We start from the raw sequence: 14,851 nt of genomic DNA, 5'->3' as shown, positions 1-14,851 counted from the left end.
TTTTGAGCATGCTGTGGCTGTTGTATGTTGTAGGTGTTTGAGCATGCTGTGGCTGTTGTATGTTGTTAGTGTTTGAGCATGCTGTGGCTGTTGTATGTTGTAAGTGTTTGAGCATGCTGTGGCTGTTGTATGTTGTAGGTGTTTGAGCATGCTGTGGCTGTTGTATGTTGTAGATGTTTGAGCATGCTGTGGCTGTTGTATGTTGTAGGTGTTTGAGCATGTTTTGGCTGTTTTATGTTGTAGGTATTTGAGCATGTTTTGGCTGTTGTATATTGTTAGTGTTTGAGCATGCTGTGGCTGTTGTATGTTGTTGGTGTTTGTGCATGCTGTGGCTGTTGTATGTTGTTGATGTTTGAGCATGCTGTGGCTGTTGTATGTTGTTGATGTTTGAACATGCTATGGCTGATGTATTTTGTAGGTGTTTGAGCATGCCATGACTGTGGTATTTTGTAGGTGTTTGAGCATCATGCTCTGGCTGTAGGTGTTTTTCCTGTATGGCTTTTGGTATTTTGTAGATGCTTTTCTTTAATGACATGTGGTATTTTTTATGTGTTTTTACTGCATGGCATGTGGTATTTTGTAGGTGTTCTTGTGTGACTTTTGGCATTTTGTGGATGTTTTTCTTGTATGACATGTGGTATTTTTTATGTGTTTTCCTGTATGGCATGTGGTATTTTGTAGGTGTTTCTTCTGTATGACTTTTGGTATTTTGTGGATGTTTTTCTTGTATGGCATGTGGTATTTTTTTAGGTGTTTTCCTGTATGGCATGTGGTATTATGTACATGTAGGTATTTTCCTGTATGGCTTTTGGTATTTTGTGGATGTTTTTCTTGTGTGGCATGTGGTATTTTCCTATATGGCATGTGGTATTTTGTAGGTGTTTTCCTGTATGGCATGTGGTATTTTGTAGATGTTTTTCTTGTGTGGCATGTGGTGTTTTCCTGCATGACATGTGGTATTTTGTAGGTGTTTTCCTGTATGGCATGTGGTATTTTGTAGATTTTTTCCTAAGTGGCATGTGGTATTTTGTATGTGCTTTCCTATATGGCATGTGGTATTTTGTAGGTATTTTCCTGTATGGCATGTGGTATTTTGTAGGTGTTTTCCTGTACAGCATATGGTATTTTGTAGGTATTTTCCTGTATGACATGTGGTATTTTGTAGGTGTTTTTCTGTATGGCATGTGGTATTTTGTAGGTGCTTTCCTGTATGGCATGTGGTTTTTTGTAGGTGCTTTCCTGTATGGCATGTGGTATTTTGTAGGTAGGCCCTATTTTCCTGTATGACATGTGGTATTTTGTGGGTGTTTTTCCTGTATGACATGTGGTATTTTGTAGGTATTTTCCTGTATGACATGTGGTATTTTGTAGGTGTTTTTCCTGTATGGCATGTGGTATTTTGTAGGTGTTTCCTGTATGGCATGTGGTATTTTGTAGGTGTTTTCCTGTATGGCATGTGGTATTTTGTAGGTGTTTTTCCTGTATGGCAGTGTAAGAGGACCTCTCAACTTTGTGTTCCTTGCCATGTTTCTGATTCACTATTTACACAGGTAAGAAGCAGAATACCAGTCTAGTTACATTAAAACTTCTGATACCGCCATCCTTTATGCTGTATTTGCTCAAACTTCTCTTGTACTACACACACACATATATATATATGTATATATATATATATATTCCAAAATGAAATCAGGAGTATGGGGAGCTTGACGCACTGAGGAGAATTTTTAGAAATACAATAAAAGTGCCAATGACAACAGAATATTTGAATAGTAACAGTTACTAATATTTATACAAAATTCTTTTTATGATAGTTATGCCTTGTTTGACTAGATTGCTAGAGTTTATGATGTTGTGTTTTGCTTTTTCATCACAGGGGAATAATTCACCCTCTGACCATGAGATACAGCAGTGCCACCGTGAGTTTAGGGTAAGCAGTTCTTGTAATATGGGCATGTATATCACGTCAAAATAATTACTGTTAACCTGTGTGCTCCACTGATCACAGTGTTAGAAAGTATGTACCATTACTGCTGATCTGTGTGCTCCACTGATCACAGCATTAGAAAGTATATACCATTACTGTTAACCTGTGTGCTCCACTGATCACAGCGTTAGAAAGTATATACCATTACTGTTAACCTGTGTGCTCCACTGATCACAGCGTTAGAGAGTATATACCATTACTGCTAACCTGTGTGCTCCACTGATCACAGCATTAGAAAGTATAAACTACCTGTGTGCTCCACTGATCACAGGATTAGAAAGTATATACCATTACTGCTAACCTGTGTGCTCCACTGTTCACAGCGTTAGAGAGTATATACCATTACTGCTGATCTGTGTGATCCACTGATCACAGCGTTAGAAAGTATATACCATTACTGCTGATCTGTGTGCTCCACTGATCACAGCATTAGAAAGTATAAACTAGTACTGTTAACCTGTGTGCTCCACTGATCACAGCATTAGAAAGTATAAACTAGTACTGTTAACCTGTGTGCTCCACTGATCACAGTGTTAGAAAGTATGTACCATTACTGCTGATCTGTGTGCTCCACTGATCACAGCGTTAGAGAGTATATACCATTACTGCTAACCTGTGTGCTCCACTGATCACAGCATTAGAAAGTATATACCATTACTGCTAACCTGTGTGCTCCACTGATCACAGCATTAGAAAGTATATACCATTACTGTTAACCTGTGTGATCCACTGATCACAGCGTTAGAGAGTATATACCATTACTGCTAACCTGTGTGCTCCACTGATCACAGCGTTAGAAAGTATATACCATTACTGCTAACCTGTGTGCTCCACTGATCACAGCGTTAGAGAGTATATACCATTACTGTTAACTTGTGTGCTCCACTGATCACAGCGTTAGAGAGTATATACCATTACTGTTAACCTGTGTGCTCCACTGATTACAGCGTTAGAAAGTATATACTATTGCTGCTAACCTGTGTGCTCCACTGATCACAGCGTTAGAGAGTATATACCATTACTGTTAACTTGTGTGCTCCACTGATCACAGCATTAGAAAGTATATACCATTACTGCTAACCTGTGTGCTCCACTGATCACAACGTTAGAGAGTATATACCATTACTGTTAACTTGTGTGCTCCACTGATCACAGCGTTAGAAAGTATATACCATTACTGCTAACCTGTGTGCTCCACTGATCACAGCGTTAGAGAGTATATACCATTACTGTTAACTTGTGTGCTCCACTGATCACAGCGTTAGAGAGTATATACCATTACTGTTAACCTGTGTGCTCCACTAATCACAGCATTAGAAAGTATATACCATTACTGCTAACCTGTGTGCTCCACTGATCACAGCATTAGAAAGTATATACCTTTACTGCTAACTTGTGTGCTCCACTGATCACAGCATCAGAGAGTATATACCATTACTGCTAACCTGTGTGCTGCACTGATCACAGCATTAGAGAGTATATACCATTACTGCTAACCTGTGTGCTGCACTGATCACAGCGTTAGAGAGTATATACCATTACTGCTAACCTGTGTGCTGCACTGATCACAGCATTAGAAAGTATATAACATTACTGCTAACCTGTGTGCTGCACTGATCACAGCATCAGAGAGTATATACCATTACTGCTGATCTGTGTGCTCAACTGATCACAGCATCAGAGAGTATATAACATTACTGCTAACCTGTGTGCTCCACTGATCACAGCATCAGAGAGTATATACCATTACTGCTAACCTGTGTGCTCCACTGATCACAGCATTAGAAAGCATATAACATTACTGCTAACCTGTGTGCTGCACTGATCACAGCATTAGAAAGTATATAACATTACTGAAAATTAATGTTTAAATGGGTTGGTGTTTAATGTTGTTCTGAAATAGTGCCTTCTGATGTCATGATATGAAAGTGGACTTACGTAATTACCTGTAGTAGAAAATGGGTTAGACTCTAAAAAGAAAGATGGTTAAGCCCTTAAAGGAGAAGGTGATCATGTACAGTTGAAGCTTGTCAAATGTCCGTGTGTTAGCTAGTATGGGGATTTTTTAACAGCTTGTCAAATGTCCGTGTGTTAGCTAGTATGGAGATGTTTTAACAGCTTGTCAAATGTCCGTGTGTTAGCTAGTATGGGGATGTTTTAACAGCTTGTCAAATGTCCGTGTGTTAGCTAGTATTGGGATGTTTTAACAGCTTGTCAAATGTCTGTGTGTTAGCTAGTATGGGGATGTTTTAACAGCTTGTCAGATGTCCATGTGTTAGCTAGTATGGGGATGTTTTAACAGCTTGTCAAATGTCCGTGTGTTAGCTAGTATGGGGATGTTTTAACAGCTTGTTAAATGTCCGTGTGTTAGCTAGTATTGGGATGTTTTAACAGCTTGTCAAATGTCCGTGTGTTAGCTAGTATGGGGATGTTTTAACAGCTTGTCAGATGTCCATGTGTTAGCTGGTATGGGGATGTTTTAACAGCTTGTCAAATGTCCATGTGTTAGCTAGTATGGGGATGTTTTAACAGCTTGTCAAATGTCTGTGTGTTAGCTAGTATGGGGATGTTTTAACAGCTTGTCAAATGTCCGTGTGTTAGCTAGTATGGGGATTTTTTAACCGCTTGTCAAATGTCCATGTGTTAGCTAGTATGGGGATGTTTTAACAGCTTGTCAAATGTCCATGTGTTAGCTAGTATGGGGATGTTTTAACAGCTTGTCAAATGTCCGTGTGTTAGCTAGTATGGGGATTTTTTAACAGCTTGTCAAATGTCCGTGTGTTAGCTAGAATTGGGATGTTTTAACAGCTTGTCAGATGTCCGTATGTTAGCTAGTATGGGGATGTTTTAACAGCTTGTCAGATGTCCGTGTGTTAGCTAGTATGCGGATGTATTAACAGCTTGTCAAATGTCCATGTGTTAGCTAGTATGGGGATGTTTTAACAGCTAGTATGGGGATGTTTTAACAGTTTGTTACTCTCGTTCATCTGCATGTCTGATATCGTTCCTTATTTTCAATGTTTCAGTATAACATTAGGAGGGTTTTTCCCCAATTGTATCTATCACTTCATCAATGCAGATTTCATCAGCAATGCTATATTTGATGTGGATTATTTCTAGTGAGTATATTTTGAGATTTCGTGTTTTGATCTCCAGTTAAGTCTAGTCTGAATAACCATGAATTAGTGATTAGTTTTTAGTGAATGCTAATAAACCAGAAAAGTATCCCATAAAGTTGCCGTACGGTTATGATATAGCCAGAGTAGAATTCAGCAATAATCTTTCATTCATAAACAAAAGTTTGGGAAACAAATTGTTTAATTAAATATGTTGTTTGGTATGAAAAAATGTATGGCCCTATTGCCTAGGCCCTGGGGCAGCTTTTACAAGATTTCATACGTCATATTTCTCATACCTTTGCTCGCAGAAGACGTCTAGGTTATAGTGCCATAATGTGATATCATTTACGAGAAAACTTACAAAAATTTGATATGTTACATTTTGTGAAAGTGGGCCATGTACGACAATTACAAAGCTGTTGTTGACTATAAAGCAAATTGTAATTACCATGGACACTAATGTAAAAGACGTAATTATGTTGGTTTGGTAGTTACAGGCAAATTGGCGTACTACTTGATTTTAAAGTAAAAGAAAGCAATAATGTGAAATAAGTTTCATCATATAGACCACTGAAAACTATGGGTGAAAATACTTTCATTTATATTTTGAGATTGTTGTAAGAGAGTGTTGAAAGGCATTGAAGTATTTGAATATTTTAAGGTGGGTTTTATGAGCCATACTGGCGGTATCTAGGAACCCTGATGTCTCATCACCTTTGTTTCTGATGCTCACCAGAAGAAAGGAATTTTTGGGAATCTTTTGTTGGTAATCTTTTACTCATGGGTAAAAAAAGTTATTCCTACACTCAGTGTTGGAAAAACTTTCTGTGATATCAGAGTTCCTAAACTAGGATAGTTTAGTCCATACATCCGACCTTAGAATCCGAATGTTTGAAAACCTTTAACTCTCTTTGCCAAAATCTAAAAAAAATAAATGAAAATATATTTGTGCATAGTTTTTAGTGGCCTATTAGCATTTCCTTTAAGGAAGGCCCTAGAGATCAGCCATGGTGACCTCTCCAGACCAAACAGGGATGCAGTTCAAGTTTCCCAGCCATTAGCCATGTAACTCCATCCAGATCTGTTCATAGTTCACGTGTTTGCCAACAAGTACTGATGTAAAAGGAATTGTGCTTGTTAAACTCCTAACCCTCTGACTCACCATGTCTTCTCTGTCATTTCCAGTGATCCACGCTTCATATTAGGCTCTCTCCTGTTTATTGTGGGATACATCACCAACAGATGGGCTGATCTCAAGCTCAGGGGATTGAGGAATGTACAAGGTGAAAGCCATTTTCAGCCTGAGGTGTCATTTATTTAGGCCAAGTCACACTTCTCAACCAGATTTCTCAAAGAAATTCCAAACTTGAAATAAAGATTGTATTATATGGAGTTCAGCAGTTGCTGATTGAGTCATTTCCTGAGAATCTCCTATGTGTTCACTCAGATTCATATTCAGCATAGTTTTCTGTCAGAAATGAGAAGCACTTTTGTGTCAGTTAAAGGATGTGGGGCCCTTTTCTGTCAGTTAAGAATGCGGGGCCCTTCTCTGTCAGTTAAAGGATGCGAGGCCCTATCCTGTCAGTTAAAGGATGCAGGGCCCTTCTCTCTCTGGTAAAAGAAGCGGTGCCCTTCTCTGTCAGTTAAAGATTCAGGACTCTTCTCTGTCAGTTAAAGGATGTAGGGCCCTTTTCTGTCAGTTAAGTATGTGAGGCCCTTTTCTGTCAGTTAAGGATGCGAGGCCCTTCTCTGTCAGCTAAGGATGCGGTGCCCTTCTCTGTCAGTTAAGGATGTGGGGACCTTCTGTGTCAGTTAGATGAGGCGCCCTTCTCTGTCAGTTAAGGATGCAGGGCCCTTCCCCGTCAGTTAAAAATTCATGGCTTTTCTCTGTCAATTAAGAATACTAGAACCACTTAGAGGTGAAATTTGGTCATTTTAATTTTCAGCATACTGTAATGCTTTGAAATTTGGCACACATGTAGTTGAACACTTAAGCTGAAGAGCGGCCCACACATTTTTAATATTATTTTGTAGTTTTAAAGATATAATATCAAAGTTTTTAATGTGAAGTTTTCAAAAGTTTTAAATTTAAATGATCAGTCAGAAAAATGTAAGATGAGTATTAAATCTTGTTGGACTGTTTTTTAATTTAAACAGTAAACTATGCACCTGGGCCATAAAATTTACAAAAGGCTGAAAATTGGTAACAAAAAGCATTTAACAGCTCTGATTCTTTTACTTATACTATGTTGAGGTGGGCTTTCATGTCAGATGCGTGGGGTGTCATGTCTGGTGTCAGTCGGCCTATTTTGTGACTGGGTGGAGTGTCATGCCGGCTGTCATTAAGTCTATACTTTGTCTGGATGGGGTATAATGTCAGGGGTTAGTAGGCCTATACTGTGACTCTGTTGGGGGTGGGGTGGGGGGTTTGGGGGTCATCACAGTTGTCAGTAAGCTTATACTGTGTCTAGGTGGAGTGTCATGTCAGGTGTCATCAAGCTGATACTGTGTTTTGGTAGAATGTCTTTGACTGCATGGGGTGTCATATCTGGTGTCAGTAGGCCAATAATATTGTGAGTTGTCATGTCAGATGTCAGCAAGCCTGTATAGAGACTGGCTGAGGTGTTATGCCTGGTGTCCTGGGCATGGTGTTCCAGTGAGCCAATACTCTATGTAGATATACAGAGAAGGTGTGACCATATGTCCATATGGTAATATCAAACAGTACTGCATGTAATGAGCTCATGGTTAGCACATATGCAGAGCACAATAGCACGAAGGGGATATTCCATTGATGATTTAGTGTGTACATATTAAATTTCAGAAATTACTGAATTCCTGACATAGTGTATTGCATATTAGAATCAAAGTTAAGCAAAATGTTTGGTAGCTCAAATAGTACATCATATAGTGACATGAAGTTTTACATACGTATAAAACACAAGGCGGATGTTACATCGCTGATGCTCTGTGTGCAAATTAATTACGGTAAATTACCAAATTCACCATTTCAGTTTTTTATGTACGGTATTGAGCTGTAGTTTTGCATTCATGTTTGTCAGTGTCACCACAAGTGACACCCAACTCATTCACATATTGACACTGGGGCCACCAGTCCTATTTCCTTACCCTAACCTCTCAGTGCTGAGGGAGCAACAAGTGCCAAGTTTGATCACGGGTCTCCTAACTTTAAAATGTTCAAATCAAAGTAAACAACCAAATGATTGTTAATTTCCCCTTACTTTACTCACAGGTACAGCAGGATATTACATTCCTTATGGTGGTATGTTTGAAGTGGTCTCCTGTCCTAATTACCTGGGGGAACTTGTACAGTGGGTAGGATGGTAAGTTCTCTACCTCGTGTTCTCTTATCGTTCTGCTGCCCTAATTACCTGGGGGAACTTGTACAGTGGGTAGGATGGTGAGCTCTCTACCTCGTGTTCTCTTATTGCTCAGCTGTCCTAATTACCTGGGGGAACTTGTACAGTGGGTAGGATGGTGAGCTCTCTACCTGGTGTTCTCTTATTGCTCAGCTGTCCTAATTACCTGGGGGATCTTGTACAGTGGGTAGGATGGTGAGCTCTCTACCTCGTGTTCTCTTATTGCTCAGCTGTCCTAATTACCTGGGGGAACTTGTACAGTGGGTAGGATGATAAGCTCTCTACCTCGTGTTCTCTTATCGTTCAGCTGCCCTAATTACCTGGGTGAACTTGTACAGTGGGTAGGATGGTGAGCTCTCTACCTGGTGTTGTTTTATCGCTCAGCTGTCCTAATTACCTGGGGGAACGTGTACAGTGGGAAGGATGGTGAGCTCTCTACCTCATGTTCTCTTATCGCTCAGCTGCCCTAATTACCTGGGGGAACTTGTACAGTGGGTAGGATGGTAAGCTCTCTACCTGGTGTTCTCCTATCGCTCAGCTGCCCTAATTACCTGGGGGATCTTGTACAGTGGGTAGGATGGTTAGCTCTCTACCTTGTGTTCTCTTATCATTCAGCTGTCCTAATTACCTGAGGGAACTTGTACAGTGGGTAGGATGGTAATCTCTCTACCTTGTGTTCTCTTATCACTCGGCTGCCCTAATTACCTGGGGGAACTTGTACAGTGGGAAGGATGGTAAGCTCTCTACCTCGTGTTCTGTAATCACTCAGCTGCCCTAATTACCAGGGGGAACTAGTACAGTGGGAAGGATGGTGAGCTCTCTACCTCGTGTTCTCTTATCACTCAGCTGCCCTAATTACCTGGGTGAACCTGTACAGTGGGTAGGATGGTAAGCTCTCTACCTCGTGTTCTCTTATCACTCAGCTGCCCTAATTACCTGGGCGAACTTGTACAGAGGGTGGGATCGTAAGCTCTCTACCTGGTGTTCTCTTATCACTCAGCTGCCCTAATTACGTGTATGTGAGTGAACAGTATTGAACATGAACTATTTTTCCTTCAGGACATTGGTAACCTGGTCACTTGCAGGTCTGGTGTGGACTATGTTCTGTGCTGCTACCTTTATACCACGATCATACCACAATCACAGATGGTAACGTATAATAGACCTACTTGTACCACACTCAAACCACAATCACAGATGATAACATATCAGACCTACTTGTACCACACCCATACCACAATCACAGATGGTAACATATCAGACCTACTTGTACCACACCCATACCACAATCACAGATGGTAACATGTCAGACCTACTTGTACCACACCCATACCACAATCACAGATGGTAACATGTCAGACCTACTTGTACCACACCCATACCACAATCACAGATGGTAACGTATAATAGACCTACTTGTGCCACACCCATACCACAATCACAGATGGTAACGTATAATAGACCTACTTGTACCACACCCATACCACAATCACAGATGGTAACGTATAATAGACCTGCTTGTACCACACCCATACCACAGTCACGGATGGTAACATATAATGAACCTACTTGTACCACACTCATACCACTATAACAGATGGTAATATATCAGACCTACTTGTACCACACCCATACCCCAATCACAGATGGTAACGTATAATAGACCTACTTGTAGCACACCCATACCACAATCACAGATGGTAATGTAAAATAGACCTATTGGACCACACCCATACCACAATCACAGATGGTAACGTATAATAGACCCACTTGTGCCACACCCATACCACAATCACAGATGGTAACATATCAGACCTACTTGTACCACACCCATACCACAATCACAGATGGTAACGTATAATAAACCTACTTGTGCCACACCCATACCACAGTTACAGATGGTAATGTAAAATAGACCTATTGGACCACACCCATACCACAATCACAGATGGTAATGTATAATAGACCCACTAGTGCCACACCCATACCACAATCACAGATGGTAACGTATAATAGACCTACTTGTACCACACCCATACCACAATCACAGCTGGTAACATATCAGACCCACTTGCACCACACCCATACCACAATCACAGATGGTAACATGTCAGACCTACTTGTACCACACCCATACCCCAATCACAGATGGTAACGTATAATAGACCTACTTATACCACAATCACAGATGGTAACATATCAGACCTACTTGTACCACACCCATACCACAATCACAGATGGTAATGTATAATAGACCCACTAGTGCCACACCCATACCACAATCACAGATGGTAACATATCAGACCTACTTGTACCACACCCATACCACAATCACAGATGGTAACATATCAGACCTACTTGTACCACACCCATACCACAATCACAGATGGTAACATGTCAGACCTACTTGTACCACACCCATACCCCAATCACAGATGGTAACGTATAATAGACCTACTTATACCACAATCACAGATGGTAACATATCAGACCTACTTGTACCACACCCATACCACAATCACAGATGGTAATGAATAATAGACCTACTTGTACCACACCCATACCACAGTCACAGATGGTAACGTATAATAGACCTACCTATTCCATAATCACAGATGAAGTATACATGCAGTTCACAATACTTGCTTGTATCACAGCCACATGTAGTATACCACATTCATCTGTTAGATGGTAGCTAGCATATACAGGACTTGTATATGCACCTGAATCACCTGAACCACGTGACTGATGGTACAGTATATACCACATTCATCTGTTAGATGGTAGCTAGCATATACAGGACTTGTATATGCACCTGAATCACCTGAACCATGTGACTGATGGTACACTATATAACACATTCATCTGTTAGATGGTAGCTAGCATATACAGGACTTGTATATGCACCTGAATCACCTGAACCATGTGACTGATGGTACACTATATAACACATTCATCTGTTAGATGGTAGCTAGCATATACAGGACTTGTATATGTACCTGAATCACCTGAACCACGTGACTGTATATGTACCTGAATCACCTGAACCACGTGACTGATGGTACAGTATATAACACATTCATCTGTTAGATGGTAGCTAGCATATACAGGACTTGTATATGCACCTGAATCACCTGAACCATGTGACTGATGGTACACTATATAACACATTCATCTGTTAGATGGTAGCTAGCATATACAGGACTTGTATATGTACCTGAATCACCTGAACCACGTGACTGATGGTACAGTATATAACACATTCATCTGTTAGATGGTAGCTAGCATATACAGGACTTGTATATGCACCTGAATCACCTGAACCATGTGACTGATGGTACACTATATAACACATTCATCTGTTAGATGGTAGCTAGCATATACAGGACTTGTATATGCACCTGAATCACCTGAACCACGTGACTGATGGTACAGTATATAACACATTCATCTATTAGATGGTAGCTAGCATATACAGGACTTGTATATGTACCTGAATCACCTGAACCACGTGACTGTATATGTACCTGAATCACCTGAACCACGTGACTGATGGTACAGTATATAACACATTCATCTATTAGATGGTAGCTAGCATATACAGGACTTGTATATGCACCTGAATCACCTGAACCATGTGACTGATGGTACACTATATAACACATTCATCTGTTAGATGGTAGCTAGCATATACAGGACTTGTATATGCACCTGAATCACCTGAACCATGTGACTGATGGTACACTATATAACACATTCATCTGTTAGATGGTAGCTAGCATATACAGGACTTGTATATGTACCTGAATCACCTGAACCACGTGACTGATGGTACAGTATATAACACATTCATCTATTAGATGGTAGCTAGCATATACAGGACTTGTATATGCACCTGAATCACCTGAACCATGTGACTGATGGTACAGTATATAACACTGTACTGCATCAAACTGGTACCAGGGGCATCCGTGGCTCAGTTGGTTAGCGCAGTGTAATGACCCTGGAGCCTCTTACAAATGCGGTGGCTGTGAGTTCAAGTCCAGCTTGTGCTGGCTTCCTCTCTGGCTGTACGTGGGAAGGTCTGCCAGTAACCTGCGGATGGTCGTGTGTTTCCCCTGGGATCTGCCTGGTTTTCTCCCACCATAATGCTGGCTGCTGTCGAATAAGTGAAATATTCTTGAGTATGGCGTAAAACACAAATCAAATAAATAAATCAAACCGTGACCACAAACAGTGATACACTCATGGATAGAGATACAAGACCTGTATACACCTCACCCATACCATGCATTTAGTGGCCTACAACAAATACTAACATTGAGGAATTCTGTTATCTCTGATGTAATGTGGTGTTACAAAGACAATGCTCTGTAGAAGTTTTCCTTTCTTTTTTCAGGTACAAGCAGCAGTTTGAACTATACCCTTTGAATAGAAAAGCTCTTATTCCATTTATATTTTAGACAAAATGGAATTGTTCTATGACAGTTACATTGTGTTCTACATGTAGCTGAAGTCTTGTTTAATATAACTTTGTTTTAAAATGATGTTGTGGTGTTCAAGTCTATCATGTTGTGGTGTTCGTGTCTATCATGTTGTGGTGTTCATGTCTATCATGGTGTGGTGTTCATGTCTGTCATGTTGTGGTGTCTGTGTCTATCATGTTGTGGTGTCCGTGTCTGTGATGTTGTGGTCTTCATGTTGTGGTGTTCACATCTATCATATTGTGGTGTGTGTGTCTATCATGTTGTGATCTTCATGTTGTGGTCTTCATGTCTGCCATGTTGTGGTGTTCACATCTATCATATTGTGGTGTTTGTGTCTATCATAGTGTGGTGTCCATGTCTATCACGTTGTGGTCTTCATGTCTGCCATGTTGTGGTGTTCTCGGCTATCATGTTGTTGTGTCCGTGTCTTTCATGTTGTGGTGTTCATGTCTGCCATGTTGTGGTGTTCACATCTATGGTACTCAACAGTGTTACTACAGAAAGCAGAACTGTCATGGGCCATGAGTGCTATAGGCGCTACAGGAAAATGGTGTGGGCTGTTAAAATATCTACGTGTTGCCTACTTAGATATTTTCATTGATGATAGTTTTGTTATAGATGTAAATGAAGAGATTGTTAACTGTGAGCACATTATGCCTACGTATTGAATCACTGTGACAGACCAAACTCCTGATTTGTATTTGTGTGGATAATGACACTGACACATACACCTGTTTTACACGTTTCCTAAAATGTTCACCTTCTCAGGAAGCAGACAGTTTGCTGCTCCTGTTTGTTGTCATAGTACCTGTACGATATAAACATTTTCACTCTCTCAGGAAGCAGACAGTTTGCTGCTCCTGTTTGTTGTGATAGTACCTGTACGGTATAAACATTTTCACCCTCTCAGGAAGCAAACTGTTTGCTGCTCCTGTTTGTTGTGATAGTACCTGTACGGTATAAACATTTTCACCCTCTCAGGAAGCAGACAGATTGCTGCTTCTGTTGTTGTCATAGTACCTGTACGATATAAACATTTTCACCCTCTCAGGAAGCAGACTGTTTGCTGCTCCTGTTTGTTGTGATAGTACCTGTACGGTATAAACATTTTCACCCTCTCAGGAAGCAAACTGTTTGCTGCTCCTGTTGTTGTCATGGTACCTGTACGATATAAACATTTTCACCCTCTCAGGAAGCAGACAGTTTGCTGCTTCTGTATGTTGTCATAGTACCTGTACGATATAAACATTTTCACCCTCTCAGGAAGCAGACTGTTTGCTGCTGCTGTTGTTGTCATAGTACCTGTACGATATAAACATTTTCACCCTCTCAGGAAGCAGACAGTTTGCTGCTCCTGTTTGTTGTCATAGTACCTGTACGATATAAACATTTTCACCCTCTCAGGAAGCAGACAGTTTGCTGCTCCTGTTTGTTGTCATAGTACCTGTACGATATAAACATTTTCACCCTCTCAGGAAGCAGACAGTTTGCTGCTTCTGTATGTTGTCATAGTACCTGTACGATATAAACATTTTCACCCTCTCAGGAAGCAGACAGTTTGCTGCTCCTGTTTGTTGTCATAGTACCTGTACGATATAAACATTTTCACCCTCTCAGGAAGCAGACAGTTTGCTGCTTCTGTTTGTTGTCATAGTACCTGTACGATATAAACATTTTCACCCTCTCAGGAAGCAGACTGTTTGCTGCTGCTGTTGTTGTCATAGTACCTGTATGATATAAACGTTTCCACCCTTTCGGGAAGCTGACTGTTTACTGTTTCTGTTGTTGTCATAGTTCCTGTATGATATAAACATTTTCACCCTCTCAGGAAGCAGTTTGCTGCTTCTGTTGTTGTCATAGTACCTGTACGATATAAAC

The 14,851-nt window shown here is 40.4% G+C and overlaps 1 protein-coding gene across 1 annotated transcript; it reads left to right on the top strand.

Moving 5' to 3' along the window:
- The first annotated feature begins 393 nt into the window (after positions 1 to 393).
- On the top strand, positions 394 to 13,833 carry LOC135481264 (uncharacterized). Its single transcript, XM_064761112.1, has 8 exons — positions 394 to 414; positions 1,471 to 1,550; positions 1,877 to 1,930; positions 5,014 to 5,106; positions 6,292 to 6,389; positions 8,360 to 8,450; positions 9,546 to 9,635; positions 12,886 to 13,833. The coding sequence occupies exons 1-8, from the start codon at positions 394 to 396 to the stop codon at positions 12,947 to 12,949; spliced, it is 591 nt and encodes a 196-aa protein (XP_064617182.1). The 3' UTR covers positions 12,950 to 13,833.
- Positions 13,834 to 14,851: the final 1,018 nt, after the last annotated feature.

This window comes from Liolophura sinensis, unplaced genomic scaffold, assembly GCF_032854445.1.
Source record: "Liolophura sinensis isolate JHLJ2023 unplaced genomic scaffold, CUHK_Ljap_v2 scaffold_14, whole genome shotgun sequence".
NCBI lineage: Eukaryota > Metazoa > Mollusca > Polyplacophora > Chitonida > Chitonidae > Liolophura > Liolophura sinensis.
The sequence above is the reverse complement of the archived record's forward strand: the minus strand, read 5'-3'. Positions and strand labels throughout refer to the sequence as shown.

Coding starts and splice junctions, on each gene's coding strand:
- LOC135481264 (XM_064761112.1), top strand. CDS start 394: ATGCTATGGCTGATGTATTTT. Junction 415..1,470: donor TGCTATGGCTGATGTATTTT/GTAGGTGTTTGA, acceptor GGTATTTTGTAG/GTGTTTTTCCTGTATGGCAG. Junction 9,636..12,885: donor TCATACCACAATCACAGATG/GTAACGTATAAT, acceptor TTCTTTTTTCAG/GTACAAGCAGCAGTTTGAAC.